The 21,428-nt window shown below is 53.9% G+C and overlaps 1 protein-coding gene across 4 annotated transcripts in view; it reads right to left on the bottom strand.

Annotated features, from left to right (window-relative positions):
• The window catches only part of CELF5 (CUGBP Elav-like family member 5), a 40,376-nt gene that overhangs the window by 10,284 nt on the left and 8,664 nt on the right, over positions 1-21,428 (bottom strand). For 3 of the 4 annotated variants that reach the window (XM_049788632.1, XM_049788633.1, XM_049788634.1), the window contains exons 2-8: positions 17,129-17,211; positions 7,862-7,913; positions 6,660-6,788; positions 4,760-4,839; positions 3,452-3,598; positions 2,888-3,029; positions 2,425-2,571 (exon numbers count right to left, since the gene is read on the bottom strand). In XM_049788632.1, the coding sequence (XP_049644589.1) occupies positions 2,425-2,571; positions 2,888-3,029; positions 3,452-3,598; positions 4,760-4,839; positions 6,660-6,788; positions 7,862-7,913; positions 17,129-17,211 (780 nt within the window). The remainder of the gene's footprint in view (positions 1-2,424; positions 2,572-2,887; positions 3,030-3,451; positions 3,599-4,759; positions 4,840-6,659; positions 6,789-7,861; positions 7,914-17,128; positions 17,212-21,428) is intronic. The other variant, XM_049788635.1, reaches the window with a different exon arrangement.

Here is a 21,428-nt window from a genome sequence, read left to right as displayed (position 1 = left end):
ATCCCGGCATCACATATGGGCCCCCGAGCCTGCCAGGAGCGATTTTGGAGTGTAAAGCCAGGAGTAACCCCTGAGTGCTGCCGGGTGGGACCCAAAAACCAAAAAAAAAAAAAAAGAGAGAGAGAGAAAGATTCCTAGTGAGTCCATTTTGCTGGACCCGAGTCAGCTTTCTGAATTTGATAAGGCTTAGATTATATATATATATATTTATATATACATACATACATATACATATATATGGATTTGATAACACTTTGTACAAATAAGTACTAGTTTTTGTAACTCTCAATGAACTCTCAATGAATCATATCAGAATGAAAAGGATACATGGGTGCTAGATATGACTCAAGGGAGAGGGGCCTGGGGCTGACCCTGGAACTCCTGAGCACTGCTGCCTGAAGCCCCTAGGAACACAAAACCTTCTACTTAGTTTTTTTGTTTGTTTTGGGCCTCACCCAGTGATGTTCAGGGGTTACTCTTGGCTTGCACTTAGGAATTACTCCTTGCTGTGCTTGGGAACCCTATGGGATGCCAGAGATGGAATCTGTGTAGGCTACGTGCAAGGCCCCACTGCAATCTAGTCTCTAAAAAACAAAAATTAAAGAATAGCACTAGAGGGCCCAGAGAGATAGCACAGCGGCGTTTGCCTTGCAAGCAGCCGATCCAGGACCAAAGGTGGTTGGTTCAAATTCCGGTGTCCCATATGGTCTCCCGTGCCTGCCAGGAGCTATTTCTGAGCAGATAGCCAGGAGTAACCCCTGAGCACTACTGGGTGTGGCCCAAAAACCAAAAAAAAAAAAAAAAAAAAAGAATAGCACTAGAAAGATAGCACCTAATTCTATCCTCTGCACCTCATATGATTCCCTAAGCACTACCAAGAGTAATCCTGAGCACAGAGCCAGGAGTGGCACCTCCTGAGTGTTGTCCCTCCAAATAAATAAAAGACAGGGGCCAGAGGGGATGCTCATGGGTTGTGGTTTTGCATGAAGGTTTCAGTTCAATCCCCAAGGAACAAATCCCAAGCAACAAGCCAGGAGCAGGCCCTGAACATGACTGGATATAGCCCCAGGAACAATTCCGAATGGAAAAAATTCCCCAGCAGGGACTGGAGCAGGGATGGCATTTGTCTTGAAAGCAGCTGACCCAGGTTTAATCCCAGGCACCACATATGCCCTTGACTTCTGAGCACCACCAGGAGTGATCCTTGAGCGCAGAGCTAGGAGTCAGCCTGAGCATTACCAGGCGAGATTTTCATACACACACACATACAACACACACACACACACACACACACACACACACACACACACACACACACACACACGAAAGAATTCCCCTCCATTATGGAAACACAGATCACAGACATCACTGGAGGGAATGAAAAATGTTTGTTAGAAAGTATGCTGCAGAGAATGGAAACCCCCATTTCTTTTTCTTTTTTTCTTTTGGGTCACACTCAGCAGCGCTCAGGGGTTACTCCTGTCTCTACGCTCAGAAATGGCTCCTGGCAGGCTCGGGGGGACCATATGGGAGGTAAGGATTCAAACCACCGTCCTTCTGCATGCAAGGCAAATGCCCTACCTCCATGCTAATTCTCTGGCCCGAAACCCCCATTTCTAAGGGCAAGTCCTCAATCTGCTCCCAAGCAATGTTGAACAAATGCATGAATGAACGAGAACCAGCCTTCATCATCTTCCTGGAAGCAGCCATTAAGAACTGGGATGAGGGCTGGAGTGGCACCACAGTGGTAGGGTGTTTGCCTTGCATGTTGCTGACCCAGGATGGACACAGGTTCGATTCCCAACATCCCATATGGTCCTCCGAGCCTGCCAGGAGGATTTCTGAGCCAGGAGTAACCAGAGCAGAACAGGAGTAACCCCTGAGCGCTGCCGGGTATGGCCCAAAACAACAACAAAGAACTGGGAGGGTGGGGCCAGAGTGATAGCACAGTGGGGAGAGTGCTGGTCTTGCATATGGCTGACCTGAGTTTGATCCCCAACATCTCATAGGGTCCCCTAAACCTGCCAGTAGTGATTCCTGCAGACCAAGAGGTAACCCTGAGCAACACTGGGTGTAACCCAAAAATCAAAAAATAAAAACAAAAAATTAAGATGGTCAGAGCAACAGTATGGACAATAAGGTGTTTATCTTGCAATTAGCTCACACACACACACACACACACACACAAGAATTCCCCTCCATTATGGAAACACAGATCACAGACATCACTGGAGGGAATGAAAAATGTTTGTTAGAAAGTATGCTCAACACCCATATGGTTGCCTATGTCCACCAGGAGTGATTCCTATAACTATGAAGAGTAAACCCTGGGCATCACCTAGCTGGGCTTCAGGCTCCACAGCGACACACGACTGCCCCAAGACAGTACTCACCCCACTCCCACAGTGAGGCCGCCTGACTTACCTGGGTAGGGCACGAGGCCATTGGCATAGACAGTCTCGAGGGCGGGGTGCCCACCAGGAAATGGCATTACCCCTGCAAAGCCATTGGGAATAGGGGCCACGAGGCCGGGCACAGCGGCAGTGCCAAGCAGCGGGGGGGAGTGCAATCCTGCAGAGCAGAAGGGAGTCTTGGGTGCATCCCCAATAGCCCAGTCCTCACTGGCCTAACCCACCCGGCCTCAGCCCAGAACCACCTCTGACATGCGAGAGGGGACCCTATACTGACCCTTCCCAGGTATCACCTACCCCACCCCCAACCCAGGACCATAGGCCTCGCTCCTAACCTAACCTAGTACCTGGCATTACTCTACCCAGTACTAGACCTGGCCCACCCCACTAGCACAGACCATGCTCCTGCCCTAATACCACCCTTGATGCCACCATCATCCCTGGCCACACCTCCCCACAGCATCTCCTTTTCTCACCAGAGGTGGGGGTGATAGGTGTGGCAGGCAGCCCATTAAGGCTGACGGCACCGATCTGCTGGATGTGGCAAGGTGAGAAGGCCACGCCAGGGCTCAGGTAGCTGCCGGCAGTGGACAGGACAGTCGTTTGCTGCTGCATGAGCTGTGAGGGCAGAGGGGTTGGCTTGTCACTCTAGGATGGCACCTCCTCAGAAACAGCTCACAAGGATATAAGGCTGGGCTGAGAGGTTTTTGGGGATCAGCTGGAGCTGGGACCAGGGTTCAAATGAGCATTTGGCCTCCTTTCAAAACCGGCCTGGACTGGAGAGAATTGCAGCTAATCTGTAATCTGGAGTGTGGCCAATTTGGGGTGCCTTCATTGCAAGTGGACTTGGGCCTGGGCCTGGGCCTGGGTCTGCGGTTAGTTTCAGTTCAGGAATGCAGCCAAAAGTGAATCCTATCAGTCCAGAACCAGGGTATATAGCTTAGGCTGAGAGCTCAGGCTGGGGTTCAGGAATCAATCTTGTTTGGACGGAAGGGTACTGAAATCAGAACACTCTGGGGAGGTGTGCCAGGGTCACTTACGGCCTGGGCGTAGGCACTGTAGGGGCTGAAGGGCAGGGTGAGGGACGGCGTCAGGATGCCCAGCTGGCCCACCATCTGCTGCATGCGCCTTAGCGTCCGCTCCTTGTCTGTGTCTGCGAACTTCACCACCAGGCTGGAGGAGGCGCCCTGTCGGGGACGGCAGAGCAGGAAGAGGAGGAGGGAGATGGCCAGACTCGGGTCCCCCTTGACCTCCCAGGTGTCACCCTAGCCTCAAGAGGGGAGATCAGTTGTGTCCTGAGGAGTTTCCTGAGCTCAGAGTCACAGCAGAAGCAGACCAGTTGGGCCAGTTGAGGGACCTCAGCTGTCACCCAGGGCTGAGAACAGTGAGACTTGGGGTGTGGCCTTGGGGGAAGATTCTCACTGGAGACTCTGGATCGCTACCAGGAATAAGGCCCCCAACATATAGGACCAGACTTGCTGTTGGAGCTCCAAGTGCAGGTAAGGGAATTTATGCCCCCATCTCATTCTAGAAGCTCCCAGCTTCTCACCCATGGACAGTGTCACCCCACACTGGGGCCCCCTGGACCCCACACACAGTCCCTGGACTCAGTCTGGCCCCCAACAACTACCATGTGATCCCAAAATGCCCACCCTCTGACCCCTGTGTGCTGTTCCGGAAATGCTGGCACTGCTCAGCTAGCACACAAATCACACACATACAAGTGTGTAGACATTTTCACAACTACACACACCCCATACTTATGTATACACTCCCGTGCTCACATGCATTTTCCCAGACATACCCTACACACTCACGCACACGCATGCACTCAATGTCCACACAAGAACACATACATATTCCCACCCTCCCCATGTACATACACAAAACCGCACATTACCACAAGCCCCATGGACGTCACACAAACATCTCCCTCACACATGTATGCACACCTAATCTATGCATGATCACAGAGAGACATACACACAATCTACACTCACACCCTACATGTCCCCACTTGTGTGTACCCACTCACACATGAATACTCACACCATAAACACACAATGCATGCCCATACATGAAACACTCCTGTGTACATGAGTGCCAACTCCCATGCACACACACCAACTCACACTCAGCACACACAACCACTGAGCCCCAGGACTCAGAACACAGCGTGAAGTCACAGCCAGCCTGGAACTAGCTTGAGGGCACATGTACAAGCTTGCGGCCACCAGCAGTGACAGCTGGGGGGGGGGCCCTCTCTCAAGATGTGATGGGGCTCCCCCTGTTCCCCACCTGTGCTTGAGCAGGAGACTGTGCCCATAGTGTCTGGCCCGGCTACTCACCGGCATGGTCTGGCTGCCGTGCAGGGCGTGGATGGCTGCCTGCGCCTCTGTGTGGGAGGAGAATTTCACAAACGCACAGCCTGTCCCGAGAGAGAGGCAGAACAGAAGAGGGCTCATCCTTTGGCCACAGGGTCTTGGGCCAGGGGAGGGGTGGCCTGCCTGGGTGGACAGCGCGAGGCGCAGACAGCCAGAAAGCCAGGCACGAGGGCAAGACAGCCCATCGTTTGCTCACACAGCTGGGCCACCCGGGTCGGGCAACAAGGCAAGCGCTGGGAATCAGCCTGGAGGTGGACATGCCCTCAGGAAGCCAGCCAGAGAGCGCCGGCCACTCAGGCCGAAGGACAGTGTCAGGCAGAGGCGGTCAGGGAGGCGGGTCCTGCCTAGGAGAAGTCAGGCCAAGAGCGCAGCTTCCAGAAGGCCTAAGCCGGCCCCACCCTGAGACACAGCGCTGCCATCAGACACGCAGAGTAAAGGGGACACCATCAGACACAGCTGCGGGTGTGCACAGGCTCGAGGACCCATGGCCGGAGCTGCTGGTGACAAGGGGTGAAGCCAGGGGGGTCAGGGTGCGGCGGGATTAGCAGACAGGCCACCAGGACTACCAGACACAGGCAGATGGAGACAGACACTGCAGGCAGAGCGCTAGGAGGGAGGAGCTGGGCAGGGGTGGGAGTGGGGGAGGCAAGGCGCTGGAACTGGGGGAGAGGTTTGCACAATCCTGTGAACACACAAAAGCACATGGCTGTGGGCTTTCAGAAGGGGCCTTCTACAGTCGGGATCGCATCTCCAAACAGGAGCCTGTTCAGGGCCAGGAACCGTGGGGGTGAGTCCTGGGGAGGGAACGTGGCAAAGGCAGACACAGGCAGAACAACAGGGGGTCACACATGAACCCCAAACAGGTGCAACCAGGCAGAGACAGACCGGCAGCGCCCTGCTGACCCACGGGCACACTCGGGCAGAGACAGAGACGAAGGCGAAGGGACTTTCAACCCGAGGAACAGACGTCATGAGGGCAGGTCAGCCGACAATTATCCCGAGACAGTCCAGCCACAGAGGGCCACTGGGGAAGGTGGGATCAGACAGATAGCCCCATGGACAGAATCCAGCAGAGACAAATGGACTGGCAGGGCGAGGAGCGCAGCCCCACCCTGGACTCCCCAGTCCTGGCATAGGGTACCATCCCACCACCTCCACTGAACCCATCCTGCATCCTGGCCCACCCATTAGGCACAAACCCTTTCCTGGCCTCCACCCCACCTCCAGCATCCTGGATCTCAGAATGATCCTGCTACCTTCCCCCTGGTACTTTACCACTTTTGCACTCCTCCAGATCCCCTGCAGCCTAAGCCCCATCTCTGTACAAAACCATAAAATGCCTCCTTGCATCATAGATTCCATCATTCAAGCTCAAGCCCTGCCCTTCACATGAGTCCTGCTTTACATACCAGAACTGACTCTCAGACATGAGTCCTGCTGCACATCCTAGTCTCTACCCCTCATGCAATCCTGCTTTACATCTTAGCCATGTCCCTTATCCCAAGTCCTGCTCTGCATCCTAGGCTGTACCCCTCACAGTCCTGCTTTAAATCTTAGGCCACATCTTTATGCCCAAGCCTGCTCTGCATCCTAAACTCCGTCCCTCACAATTCCTAATTTACGAATTAGGCCACGCCCTTATACCCAAGCCCTGCTCTACATCCTAGGTTCTGCCCCCACTGGAGTCCTGCTTTACTGTCCTAGGTCACTGTCTTCACATGAGTCCTGCCTTGCATCCTTTGCCCCCACCCCTTATGCAAAGCCCGCCTTGCATCCTTGGCCCCGCCCAACAGGCCCAAGCTCCGCCCCTGGGTCCCCACCCCACCCCCAGGCCTCTCAGTTCCTTCCTGTACTGAGATCTTACCTTTGCTGCTTCCATCAGGCCCCCGGAGCACCGTGCACTCGTCTATCACCCCAAAGGGCTGGAAGAGCCGCAGCACATCCTCCTCTGACTGCTGCTTGTTCAGCATCCCCACAAACAGCTTCCGGTCCCCTATGGGTGGAGACCCCCCTCAGCCGAGTCCCTGGCTTTGGGAATCACAGAGGTAGCAAGGGGTGGGAGGACATAGCCACATGCGACCGGCCTGGCCAGCTCTTGGGAAGAGCCTGCATGACCCCATCTTGGTGCTCCCTGTCCCCCCAGGCCTCTGCTCCCCCGGGCACTCACACCCCCTCTTATTTCTCTTTACCCCAGAGAGCCTCACGAAACCCACATACACATCTGCCTAGCCAACGTCTATACTGTTCCAGCACAGCCCCTGTGTTGTCCTACCCTGCCTTCCTGGGCATTGTTTCCCAGAGCACGGGGAACCCACAGAGCCTGGAGCCCCATCTTCCGGCTCTTGCTAGGGTCTGGGGGCTGAGTCTACTTAAGGCCAGGGGACAGCTGCGGACAGCCTCTCCAGAGTGTGGGTGCCGGAGACCTGGCCCCCTGCTAACTCTGCTTCCTCTCCCAGGGATGTTGAGCTGTGTTACTATGGAAACCTCTTCTTTGGCAGCTGTCACTCATTCATGGGGGTGGCAAGGAAGGAGATACAGGGACAGAGAGGCTTGGGAGTGGTAGATGAGAATGGGAGAGAGGAGAGGGGAAGGAGGGAGAGAGAGAGAGAGAGAGAGAGAGAGAGAGAGAGAGAGAGAGAGAGAGAGAGAGAGAGAGAGAGAGAGAGAGAGAGGGAGAGGGAGAGGGAGAGGGAGAGGAGAGAGGAGAGAGAGGCCTAGAAAAAAATAGAGGGGAGCAGGATAGGAGAGAAACAGACATGTGAGGAGCATGCGCTGAACTCCCTCTCTCCCACACCCACCACAGGAACACGCATGGACATAAACACACGCAAAGTACCCAAATACAGTGCTCACATGCACATGTGCATCTGCCCAGACAAGCATCATGCACCCCGCAGACACCCCACGACCGGGCGCCTGCCTACTCTAGCTTCTCGCCATTTTTACGGGCATCCAGCTCAGACCCACTGATCTGCCCCTCTCAGGGTGAGCGGGGGGGGGGGGGGGGTGTTTCCCGTTCCCCCCAGCCACACCACTGCCCAGCCTGGGCTGTGGAGAGATGACGACTACCTCCGCGGCTCTCACTGTCTGCAGGCTTCACCTGGATCGGCCGAGCCATCTGTGGAGAGAGGGGCAGGAGGTGAGCAGGGGATAGATAGCATGGCTGGGGGGCTTCGTCTGGGCATCTGCCTACTTCTACACCTCACCAAGCCCTAGCAGCCTTGATCACCCAAACCAACCAGACTCATATGCTCCAATGACAGGGGTTTGCACAATCTGTCTAGCAAACTCAGGGGTTACTCCTGGCTCTATGGTCAGAAATCACCCCTGGCAGGCACAGGGGACCAAATGGGATGCTGGGATTCAAACCACCGTTCTTCTGCATGCAAAGCAAATACCTTACCTCCATGCTATCTCTCTGCCCCTGTCTGGCAAATTCTTACTTTACCTCCAAAACCCAGTCACAGAGCCTTCCTTCTAGAAAGCACACAAGGGTTTCTCAGTCCCATATGTGATATGGTGCTATCTCAGGCCAGGGTATTCCAGCCTACCAGGGGAATCCAGTGTCCCAGCCCTCAGGTCCAACTCACCAGCCAAGGACAGAAGCTATTGGGACAGCTGGGAGCAAGAGGGGAAGGGGTGGGGAACTACTGCAGAGGTGCTAGAACAGAATCCAACCCAGAGCATGGTGCCCAGAGAGCCCCACCAAGACCTCAAATCACAGTGCAGAGGTCCCAGGCAGGCCATTGGCTGCATATACACACACGTGCACGCGCACACGCATACATACAAGCACACACATGCTTAGACCCACTGCTCCGTCCCTCTCGGGGCAAATGAACATACATATACATACAGATATGCAACACAAGCATGATGTGTGTACACAAATGCACAGATATAATAAGCACACCGCATATGAATATGCATATATGCATACATGCATTCACACACACCAGGGTATGAGGTAGAACCGCTGACTAGAGGGCCCGGAAATGGACAGCTCTGTGTCCAGAAGGATGACAAGCCCCTGGCACCCCACCGGGCCTAAGGTTGGAGACACGCTGTTCCATTCTCACGGTTTCTGGATCCCCCTTATAGTTTTGGGGGTCCCTCAAGACCCTGAGGTCCCCTCAGAGTCTGTCCCTCACATTCTCAGAGTTTCTCATGGTCTCAGAGTTCCCACAGTTTTGGGGTTCACTCACATTCTGGGGTCTCCCAGGATCTCAGTTCTCTCATGGTCTCGGGGACCCCCTTAGGGTCTCAGAGACCTCTCAATTCTTGGAGGCCTCGTGTTCTTGAGGTTCCCCTCACATTCTGGGTTCCCCCAAGGTTTCAGTCCCCAAACAGTTTTGGGGTCTCCGCTTGGCTCAGGTCCTATCATGTTTTCAGGGTGCCCTCATGATCTCATGAGCCCCCTCACAGTCTCGGTTCCCTCTCAGTCTTGGGGTCCCATCATGCCAAGCACGCACTTGGTGATCCTCACTTTCTAAGTACTGGGGAATGTTCTGGACCCCATTTTCAAGATGTCAACATCCTTGTGCATATGAGATGGGCTTTACGGCCCTCCTACACATACACAGGGGCCCTACCCCCCATGCCATCAAGACCTTCACCAGGTCCAGGAGGTTTTGCACCCAATATGAATAGGATCAGTAAGTCAAAATAATGAGGTTCACTAGACACCAAATTCAGGGATCCTATCCACTTCCTCTGCACCTCCTTCCTCCAACCCTCAACTCCAGCTTGAGTCTAAGTCCCCCACTTCCCTCTCGCTATGGTGGTGTGACATATGGGTGTTCGTGATCCAGCGACCCCGCCTCTCCAATCAGAACCCCCCACACTGTCCCCCAGTCAAGCTCCCCTGTGGCCCCTATGGACCACCTGGGGAGGCAGGGACTGGCTGTGCCCTCCCCAACCCCACTGGGCTGGCTGACTGGCTGGCTGGCAGCCAGATGGGACCCGTTGGTTCTGCAGGAGAGGGGTGTCGAGGGGAGGGGGCACCTGAGCCGCCACCCCCATCCCTTCCCCACCCCTCCCCGCACCTCAGAAGGGAAAGGATGGGGTTGCCATGGCAACGCTGATTCACCGCGCGGAAGCCGCCAATTGTTGTTGCCCTGGAAACAGCCTCTGAGGGGTGAGCCCAGCCTCTGGCTTGCACAAAAGAGACATTTAAATATAATCTCGAGATAGAGGAACGGAGGGAGGGAGGGAGGCAGGGGTGGGGGGGATGGCCCCCCATAGGCCTTGCCCTCCCGCCCTGACACCCCACTCTGGGGATGCTGGGGGGGTGCCCTGACTCTGCCAGGGCCCCCAAGGCTCCCCCCCACAGCCCAAGGTGGGGTCTGGAACCCTCCTGATCCCGACCCTGGAGGCCCCTTCCCTCTCCAGGGTCAGCTCGGTTGGGTAAGGGGGTGGGCTCCAGAAACCAGATGGGCAGCACCTCCTCCAGCTCTCTCCAGCCCATCCCGCCCCCCTCTCCAAGCAAAGGATCCCTGCGGTGGGGGGCCCTCACATCCCGCAGCCCTGTGCCCCGCCTTGCCTTACCCACCCGCCTGCGCCTGCCTGCAAGGCGTTCCAGGCTGGCATCCACGTGCGCAAAAGCGCGCACACGCCCGGGCCCTGAGCCCCCCGCGCCCCGCGTGCCAGGGGGAGCTGAGCTGGGTGTCCTCGTCCCCTCCCTCCGGGCGTCCCTGCCCGCCCATCTGGCTCTGCCCACCTCCTTCCGGCTCCCTCGCTCCATCTGTCCCGCCGGGCACCTCCTCCACCACCGCCTCTGGCTCCCCATCGCCTGGCCCTGGCCCTCCTTTCCCCTTCCCAAGTGCTCGGCCCAGGTTGAGTACCGTGGCAAGCCCTGGGAAGCACCCCCCTTTTGTCTGAGGAGGAGGGGGAAGGCAGCTATAGGCACCCCACCCTAACTCACGAGGTGGCACCGGGACAGGCTGAGCCTAGAGCAGAGAAGGAAGAGGAGCTGGGGGTGGGTTCTGAGGTATGAATAGGAGTTTGGAGTGAGGGGGAAAGTGCTATCCCGTTCAGAGCTGGTTGAAGGCAAATGGGAGAGGAGAAAGCCAGAAACAGGCTGGATTCCCTGAAGATCTGGGGTCCCTGACATTCCTCACTGGCAGCGACGATTGACTGGGACTCAGTGCCTTCTCCCCACTTTTGTAGGATAAATTCTGCTAGTCTTATACCACTAAAGAACATCCCTTAGGTGGAGACTGTGTATATGATAGATGGGGAAACTGAGGCTGTGGGAGCAGAAGTTGCAGGAGGGTTCAGCTAATCTAGTAGGGGTTGCCCCAAATTTTCTGGATTTCCAACTGCCAAGTTGGTTCAGATGAGATGCTCTGGTGTGTTTGGGGGTAGGGTCCAGCTGTGGGGTGCACTAAGTCTGGGGGTGTGCTGTTGGGATGGAGAGTACTTGAGAGAGGGGTTGTATTCTGAGTCTGGGGGTGCCCCTCTGGGTGCTCTAACCCATCATTCCTGCTGCTTTTCTCCTGGCTGAGCCCTCCCCAGCTCCCATGCTGAGCCATTCTTCCCTCTGCGTCTCTAGATGTGACTGTGGGTCCTAGCATGACCCCAGTCCTTCCCCTGGGAGTGGACTTGCCTCTAATGCTCTGGTGACTCTTTATGCCCAGGTGCCCCCCCTCATGCCAGGGCAGCAGCAATGTCATCCAGCCAGGACATGGCTGGAGAATCATCCAGCTAGAAAGCACCTTCCCCAACCCTCAGAATGCCACCTGCCCCCCCAAAGCCCTTTGTCTCTGCCCAGACTTCACCCTCACTGAAGCAAGTCCCAGGACACATGCTACCCACTGGGAGCCTCCCCAAGTTGTAGTGTCAACTTCTCCAACAGCAACCCATATAAAACAAATCCGGGGGGATGGGGCCTGAACCCCCTAACTTTTGATCTGAGGACCCCCCCTCTGTCCACCTGCCCCAGGGAGGGGCACTTCCAAGCCCTATAGGAAGGTTCACAGAAGCTTCCAGACCTGTCTATGATCCTGTGTCAGATGGGGACACTGAGGCTGAGGGAAAGACATGCTGAGCTGGGATCGCAGGGAAGCCCTGGATCCTCCCGTTCTGATTGAGAGACATCGACCTCTGCTATGGAACATTCTAGACCTAGACTGTTGGATATGGAAAAAGCCCGGATCTGGCTGGCCTCGGGCTAGTCAAGGTAGAAGCATCAGATTGACCCAAAGCGACCACCTGTCTCACCTTGCAGCTGATACTACAGAGACCAAATGGCCCACAATGGAACAAAGGGGCTCTGCATGGAAGAATATTCTAGATCTGTTCTCTCCAACACTGTCATAGACACCCTGGTCTCCAACTATCTTCACTTGCTGTTCAACACAGAGGCTAGTTCCTGGCTAGAACTTTTTTTTTTTTTTCCTTTTTGGTTTTTGGTTTTTGGGCCACTTCCAGTGGTGCTCAGGGATTATTCCTAGCTCTGCACTCAGAAATCACTCCTTGGCAGGCTCGGGGGACCGTATGGGATGCTGGGGGATCAAATCCGGGTTGGCTGTGTGCAAGGCAAATGCCCTCCTTGCTGTGCTACTGCTCCGGCCCCAGGGTCTAGAATTCTTGATATTCATTTAATCATTTAGCTTTTGGACCACACCCTGCCAGGTTCAGGGCTGACTCCAGTCTCTGCTCAGAGATCACTCCAGATGGTGCTCAGGGAACCCTCTGGGATGCCCAAGATCGAATCTAAGTCAAGCTGTGTGCAAGGCCAACACCCTCCCCACTGTACTCTCTCTCAGTCCCCTGGTCTAGGACATTTTGGAAACAATGCTGACATGAGAGCCAACCCCTGGTCTTTAGTATCCAGGCTTTACTGTCCAACATGAGAACAGATATTCTGTTCCAAAGCATGCTAGATTCCATTGTTCTGCATGACAGGAGTGCTGGGTGCTGATTTAGAACATTCTAGAACTTCACTAATGCAAGAGCCACTCACTCCACAAAGCAATTGGAGTTTTCATTTACATTTGACTAAGATGAAATGATATTCAAGGTTCAGCCCTGTAGGTACTGTGGGCTCCATCCAACTGGATGGTCGAGAACAGGGCATAAAAAGCCCCCAACCTATTTTCTTTTAGCAAATAAAGTTTTATTGGCACCCAGCCATGAGAACAGCTATTTTAATGCTTTCTGTGGCTGCTTTGATTCTCTGAGTAGCTACCATCCAGGCAAAACCCAAAACGCTCTAGCTCCTTCCAGAAAATTCTGCTGACCTCCACTCTGCAACCTTCTTCAACCATCCTGCCCAGATGGAGCCACATGTGGCTCGGAGCCACTTGGAACACGGTTCATGCAACCCAGGCAGAAATAGAGTGAGGACGTTTTGTTTCACTGTATTTATGGGACACAGAGGCACCAAATTCTCAGATGCCCTTTCCATGCATTTTACTCGGTCACAGGGCATGCTCTGTTTTCATGGCCCGTTTCCTAAAAGACAGATGCAGATGGAGTTGCTCCGACCCATGCCGTGTCCAGGATGAGACAGACTAGGATTTGAGACACAGGCTGGATTCTGAGGGCTGAGAATGAATATAAAACATACCGAATGATCTCATGAGTTTTTTATAAAGACTAGAGACTGTCGAAACAAAGAGATTTTGGAGAAGCGAGGTGAAAATAGGAGGTCAAAATTCCTTTTAAAACAACCTTTTTTAAAACATTGCCTCTAGGGGTGGAGAATCCAGGGCTTAAAGCATTGGCTTTACATGCGGCCAGATCTCCTATTTGATCCCCTGAACTGTGCAGTCCCCTGAGTACTGCTGAGAAGTAGCTACCAAGCACTTGCAATGGAGCCCAACCCCTGCCAGAAAGCAGAAACAACAGTTGGAGTGATAGCACAGTGGGGTGCACTGGCCTTGCACATGGCCAAGCCAGGTTCGATCCCTGGCATCCCACAAGATCCCCCGAGCCTGCCAGGAGTGAATCCTGGGCACAGAGCCAGGAGTAACCCCTGAACATCACCAAGTATGGCCCAAACCCCCCCCAAAAAAAGAACAGAAGCAAAAATTCACTAAATAAATGGTGCTTCTACAAGAGGTTTCAATGCTGCATGCATTTTTCACAGAACCTTCCAACAGCTCTAGAATCTTCTGCTTAAGAACATTTGCCAACTGTTTATTCCCCTGAGTTTCCCAGCCTTGGCTGAAACCCCTGATAATGCCTTAGGAGTCTCTTTCTGGGTATTGAGGTGTATTAACCCAAGCCCCCCCACTCCCAGTTCTGTCATCCACAGTTGTCCCTGGCCCACTGTGCTGAGACCATCTCTGGACCCAGCCTGTACCGCCATCAGCCTGTACCAGTACTCTGGCCTCCCAGCCACATCCCTGCCTCCTGGCCTACCATAGTGGCTCCTACACTCTGGCCCAGCCCTGTCTAGTCCCTTTTCCACCTTCCCACACTTGACTCAACACTTGTGCTTCCCAGAAACCTCCCAGGACAGGTGACACTCATTGGTAAGGACGTGCCTCACGGTGGCGGGCTGCAGCACCAAGGGCCTGCATGGACCCCAGCGCTGCCGGAAGTGAAGCCCTGAGCACTGATCTGGGAGTACTCCTAATTTTTTTATTTAAAAAATTTGGGAGTTTGGGCCACATCTGACAGTGTTCAGGGCTGACTTCTGGTTCTGTGCTCAGAGATCACTTCTAGGGGACTCAAGGGACCCTAAGAGGTATTAGGGATTGAACCTGAGTCAATCATGTGCAAAGAAAGTGCTCTTACCTCTGTGCTATTGCTAAAATTGTGTATGGGCCATTTGTTTGGGGGCCAACCCATCTGTGGGTTGAAAGATGCAACCCTAAAAATATGCCTGAGTGTTGTTCCTGAACCCAACATGAGGCCTGACTTGGAAAAGAGGCGTTTATAGGAGTAATTGGGATGGTGACAGGGTCCGGTATGGCTGAAACACAATGAGTGATTCAGAAGATGCAGGCAGGGTACAGACAGGGAGCACTGCACACTGGTCACTCAGGACCCCACGGCCAGAAATGAGCACCAGAGGTGCCTGAGAAGATTCTCAAGAACCTCCATGAAAAGTGCCACCAACACTTCTGCTTCCCCACCTGCCCCCAAACTCTGAGACTGAGGGTTTGTCATAACAGTGCTTGGAGCACAGTCATCCCCAATTCAGGCACCCCACACACACCTGTCCCCACCCCACTTCCAGCTGCCTCTCCTACTCTGTTTCTGTCACTGTTGGGAGGGTAGGCCAAGATTTTCACAGGGGAGGCTGATGGGTGAGATGGTGGGTGGATGAATGAATGGAAGGATGGATGCATGGGTGGATGGAAGAATGGGTGGGTGGATGGGTGGATGGATGAATGGGTAGATAGATGGATGGATGGACGGAAGATGGATGGATGGATGAGTGGGTGGATGGATGGATGGATGGGTAGGTAGATGGATGGATGGATGAGTGGGTGGATGGATGGATGGATGGGTAGGTAGATGGATGGATGGATGAATAGGTACGTGGGTGGATAGATGGAAGGATGGGTGGGTGGATGGATGGATGGATGGATGGATGGATGGATGAATGGATAGGTAGGTAGATGGGTGGATGGATGGATGAATGGATGGGTAGGTAGATGGGTGGATGGATGGATGGATGGGTGGGTAGATGGATGAATGGATGGGTAGATGGATGAATGGATGGATGGGTGGGTAAATGGATGGATGAATGGATGGGTGGGTGGGTGGATGGACGGTGGATGGATGGGTAGATGGATCGTTAGATGGATGGGTGATGAGTGAGTGGACAGGGAGATAATGGATAGGTAATAAATCTATGCATTGATGGGCAGGTAGATGGATGAATGTGTGGGTGGATGAAGAGTGAACAGATAGATAAGACACTGATTTTGGACCTCAGTGATCCCCTCAGAAAATGAGACAAACGAATTCAGGGGGACTAAGGTCCTGCTCATCTGCTTACCATTGTCTGTGAGACTAGCTCTCGGACCAGCCACAAACAATGATCAAGCATAGTCGAGAGGTTGAGTCCACCATGAGCACCATAGCCTGCCCACTGCTTCCGGTCCCAATCAGAGAAAGCTACAACAATCCTAGTCATCCCAGGTCAGCTCCCCTCCTACTGCTTGGCAAGCAGTGGTGTCCATGTGCCATTCTAAGATGAGGGCGGAGGAGGGACTATGGATGTCCTCTTCACACAGGACCTAAGGCATCTTGCTAAGCACAAACCCTCTTCTGGGGCCCTTCCTGCTCATCCCCAATTCTTCTCAAATGCTGCCTGCTTCAGGAAGCCCTCCAGAATCACCTTCTCTACAGACTCCACCTCCTCCACCACACACAGCCCAAACCTGTTCTGCTCTTCCAGCGATGGCAACCAGAGAGGTTTAATTATGGAATCACCGTCACACAGTAAGGGCCATTGCCATTAAGCCAAGAACACACTCTGGCCTCTATCACTTCATCTTCTAGGAGCCTTTAAGATGTTCAAGGCTGGGGGGAAGGGTCACTCTGGTCCCCTCAAAGACAGAACACTTGAAGCCTGAGCCCTGTCCTGTCCCTCCACTCAGGACAGAGGCTCCTGCACACAGCTGGACCGATGTAAACCCTGGGCCTGAAATCAAGACCATGCTTCCCTGAGGACTTGCAGGGGGAGCTTTCTGGAGCTTCACAGCCCCAAAACAAACCCACCATCTATCATCAATGGCTAAAGCTAGAGTGAGCGTCTCAGTTTTACCTGCATTGCTAGGCCCCCTAAGAACATGCTGTGTCTGAACACTGCCAGAGAGAACCCTGCTGGGCCCAGCACTGCCAGAGAAAGCCCAGCTGGCCCTAAGCACTGCCAGAGAGAGACCAGCTGGCCCCGAGCACTTCCAGTAAGAGTCCTGCGGGTCCCAAGCACTGCCAGAGAGCCCCTAAAGGAAGCTTCCTTCCTTTTATGTTGAGACGTAGTTGAACTCTGCTGTCTACCTCATAACCCCCCAAACCCATCACCTGGCCTCCTTCCTGCTGCTCCTCCCACTGACTAGGCCCAGTCTCACCCCAGGCCCTTTGCACAACCATGTGCCCTCTGCCTACTAACACATCTTCACAGGCAAGACTCAGTCAATGACAGTTGCCAGTCAGGTAGGACACCCCTATACAGCAGAGACTTGTACAACTGCACACCGCAGCTGACAAGTGTGGCTTAGGGTGTGACATGCACAGCAAGCACCCAATCATAACTCGCTCTAGTTATCATTCCTGCCCCTCAGTCCCTTCCCAGTCCAGGTCTTCTGCTTCCCAGGAAGGGTCCTCCCAGGTCTCCAACCCGCCCCCCCCTCAGTGGCCCAGACTCACCCCGGGCAGGGTCTTCTGCTCATGCAGGGCAGCCTGAGCCTTGATGGCGGAGTCCCGCGCACAGTAGGTGAGAAAGGCACAACCTGAAGGATATGAGAGAGTCAGGGAAAGGAGGCGGGGCAGCCATGCAGTCACCAAGAGGGAGGATGGGGATATTCTGGAACATTCTCCACCTGCTGAAGCAGGAAAGGTTATCTATCCTGCTACCTGAGAAGGGGAGGAGGGTAGGGCAGAGGTCCCAGGATGTGAGCCAGACTTCAGATCTCATCCTGGGTCCCCATAGTTGGGGGAGGGGGGCGGGAGTATCTCCGGCACAGTCACTTTGGCAGAGTAGAAGCTTCTGGAGATGAGGGTGGGGCATAGGACTCAGGAACACCTTGAGCCAGGTTGGACTGTACATTTGGTTTGGTTTGCTTTGGGGTCTGGGGTCCATCCACACCCAGTAGTGCTCAAGGGACCCAATGGGATGGCTGGGGACTGAATCCAGGTTGGCCACACAGGCTGTATAGGCCATGACCTCCCGACGGTGCTCTTGTTCCAGCCCTGCATCATCTACATTTTTTGGCCACATCCTGTGATGCTCAGGGGTTACTCCTGGCTCTATGCTCAGAAATAGCCCCCAGCAGGCTCAGGGGACCATATGAGATGCCGGGATTTGAACCACCATTCTTCTGCATGCAAGGCAGATGCCCACCTTCATGCTATCTCTCCGGCCCTACATCATCTACCTCTTTTTTTGTGTGTGTGTGGGTTTTGGGTCACACCCGGCAGTGCTCAGGGGTTATTCCTGGCTCCATGCTCAGAAATTGCTCCTGGCAGGCACAGGGGACCATATGGGACGCTGGGATTCGAACCGATGACCTCCTGCATGAAAGGCAAACACCTTACCTCCATGCTATCTCTCCGGCCCCACATCATCTACTTCTTGACTGGGAAATGGTTAATATGATTTTATAGTAAATCATGGCCAGAAGTGGTCCCTCAGGTAAAATAATTTTGTGCAATAACCACACATGCCAGTATACAGGGCTGACTCCTGGCTCTGTGCTCAGGGCTCCCTCCCAGTGTGGCTCAGATGATATTTTGTGGTACTGGTTATCAAACTGGAGTGCATGTATAAGGCAGGCAACCCCATACTCTGTCTGGGGTCCCCCTGCCCCACATTAGAATAAAATCACCCACTCGGCAGCCTAGCAACTGGCTGGCCTGGCTCTCGTAGGACCCCAGCACTGCATGTCTGCTTAGCAGTCACCATCATCATGCAGACTTTCTAGATTTCACTTCTACCCCAGGAAACAGGTAGCATGGACCCAGTCGGCTAACATTTCCTGCCCAGCTCCTCCACAGGCAGCTGGCATGCTGGGGTTCATCTGGTCTAGGACTACACTAAACCCTTGTGCTGCCCACAGGATTGGTGTGCAGTTTTGGGGTCACCACAAAGAAAGGGGACATGAATAATCAATATTGGGGCGCACACTCACGTACAGGCTGAGGACCTCTGAGTTCCCAATTGGACTCAGATTCTTTATGTTTTTGTTTCTTTTGAGGCTGAGTCAACAGTGCTCAGGGATGACTTCTGGCTCTATGCTCATAAATTACTCCTGGCAGTGCTCAGGGGACCGTGTGGGATGCTGGGGATCGAACCCGGGTCACCATGTGCAAGGCAAATGCCCTCCCTGCTATGCTCTCACACTGGCCCCTTTTTGTGAGGTTTTAATGTCAACTCTAGAGTCTCATGGGTGCTGGGCCACCTGGCTGCATTCTGGGATTGTTTTTTCCTTGGGACAATGGTACTCAGGGGCTACTCCCAGCTCAGTGCTCAGGGCTCAGAAACCGTGTGGTGCCGGGGATGGAGGTGGATGGGCTGTGCGTGAAACCTGCCCCATCTTCCCCTGACCCTGGCCGTCGTTTATGCACATCATGGGTCCTCCACCATTTGGGGTTACCACAGTACGAAAGACTCATCCCCTGAGGCCAGAGTGGTGATGCAAGCAGTAGGGTATTTGCCTTGCATGCACCATCCTAGAGACTGCGATTCAATCCCCCAGCATCCCATATGGTCCCCTAAGCCAGGAGCAATTTCTGAGCGCAAAGCCAGGAGTAACCCCTGAGCATCACCAGGTATGGCCCAAAAACAAAAAACAAACAAACAAAAAAGACTCATCCCTGCAAGACTTCCCACTGTGGTGATCCCAAGTGTGATCCTCCAAGGCCTCGGGAGTGAGGAAAAAAAGCTGAGAACAGCAGCCCAAGGGCCTAAGAGATGCAGCAGAAGAAAGGAGCGACGGGGCCAGGAGACCTTAGAGGGTTGGCGCAGGTCTCAGCAGCAGCTGCCTCCAGCTCACGCTCTTGCCAAGAATTGCTGAGGCGGAGCTGGGGGAGTTCTGGGGTTACAGGAGCCAGACCCCCTCCTGGGAGTGTGTGGGCCTGGGAGGGAAGTGGGAGAGCGCAAGGGAAGGCCTTGCACACAGCCGACTTGGGAGTTCGATTCTCGGAATCCCATAGGGTCCCCTGAGCACTGTCAGGAGGAATCCCTGAACGCAGAGCCAGGAGTCAACCCTGAGCACCGCTGGGTGAGGCCCCAAATGAAACAAAAACAAAGAATTCCATCCAGTACAACATGAAACTCAGAGGCCCTCAGCCTGCATGTCCCTGTCCATGGTGCTGAAAGACTCTGTTTCTCTGCTTTCAGCGTTTTTCTTGTCAGGTCCTCAGCACGACCCTGTCCTCTTTCTGGGTAACCAGAGCATTCGCTTAGGGTTCTCTGTTAAGTGAGAATTGGTTTCTTTTCTTCTGACTTTCTCATTGCGTTGATGTAGCCCCAGAAATTCAGATCATGGCTCGGGGGTCACTCTTGGCTCTGCACTCAGGAATTACTACTGGAGGAGCTTGGGGGCACTCTTGCCCATCCCATAGGGTCCCCCGAGCACCACCAGGAGTGATCCCTGAGCACAGAGGCAAGAGTGATGCCTGAATATTGCCAGGTGTGGCCCCCAAAATACTGATGTTTGAGACTATGCATGTCCCTAATTTTGGAGAGTGATCACTCAGGAAGTGATGTCAGAGCACTGTTGAAGTAAGCCCTGAATACAACGAGGATTGAGCCCCAAACAAAACTATGAAGGTAACAGCTGTGTGGTCTAGAGTCATGTCACAGTGTGAAGGATTCCCCAGTTTGCACACATCAGCCTTGGGCCTGGTACCTGATCCCACAGCCTGAAGCTCCCCAGGAACTGGGGGACACATGCAAGAAAGAGGATCAGGGTTCAGAGAGACAGAGTCTGAGAGATAAGACAGCAGTTAGGGCACCTTCCTTGCACACAACTGGAGCCTATTTGATCTTCGGCACCACAGAGGGTCCCACCAGCCCCATCAGGAGTGATCCCTGAGTACCCCTAACAAACAAACAAACAAATAAGCAAATTCCAAACAGGTAGAATGGAGCAACAGTGTAGTAGGGAAGGGCACTAGCCTTGCATATGGACAACACAGTTTTGATCCAGGCATTCCAAGCACCACCAGGAATGGTCCCTGAGCACAGAGGCTAGAGTAACACCCGAGTATTGCCAGGTGTGGCCTGAAGATCAGAAACCAACAATAACAAAATAAACAGAGATGCCAAGTAACTTGATAGCAGCAGCATAGCACAGACGCACAGGCAATATGTGGGACTCTGGCAGGGACCAGTCTGAACTGCATGACTGTTTGCTGAGCCATATGACTCTGGCCCCCCTTCCTGTGTACAGGATTTGTAGACAGGCCCCAATTCTGCTATCATCCTTTGGCACCATTCATCCCTATGTAAAGCAGAGACAATCCATCAGGGTATCAAGGGGCCACGCCCATCCAGCCCCATTTTTGCCAACACCCCTAGGTGGGCTCATGGCAGATGGACCAAGGATATCAGCTAAGGACCCACAGAGCTCAGGGGCAGGGAGAGGAGACCAGGCCCAGATGTCACCAGCTAGGCTGAAGCCTGCACCCACAAGATCAGGCATGGCTGGGCACAGCGTAGGCATGACAGGACTGTAGGCACTGGGTAAGGCCTGTTGGGGCTCGCAGAGTGGGCAGCAATAGCCAGGACCCCCACAGCCCACTTGCTTCTCTCTAGCCCTCAAGTGCTCACTGAGTAGGGACTTAGGCATGATCAACAGCTGTGAAGACACTGCCATGAGGAACAGACAAGGCTAGGGCCTCATGTGACAACCTGGGGGGCTGATAGAGGAAGAGAAGGACTTGGGGACAGACTCAAGAGGGTGTTAGATAGAGTTTATAAGGAGGATGTCCTGGAGGAGGTGTC

Source organism: Suncus etruscus, chromosome 15, assembly GCF_024139225.1.
Source record: "Suncus etruscus isolate mSunEtr1 chromosome 15, mSunEtr1.pri.cur, whole genome shotgun sequence".
NCBI lineage: Eukaryota > Metazoa > Chordata > Mammalia > Eulipotyphla > Soricidae > Suncus > Suncus etruscus.
Note: the sequence above shows the minus strand (reverse complement) of the source record. Positions and strands in the feature narration are given on the sequence as shown.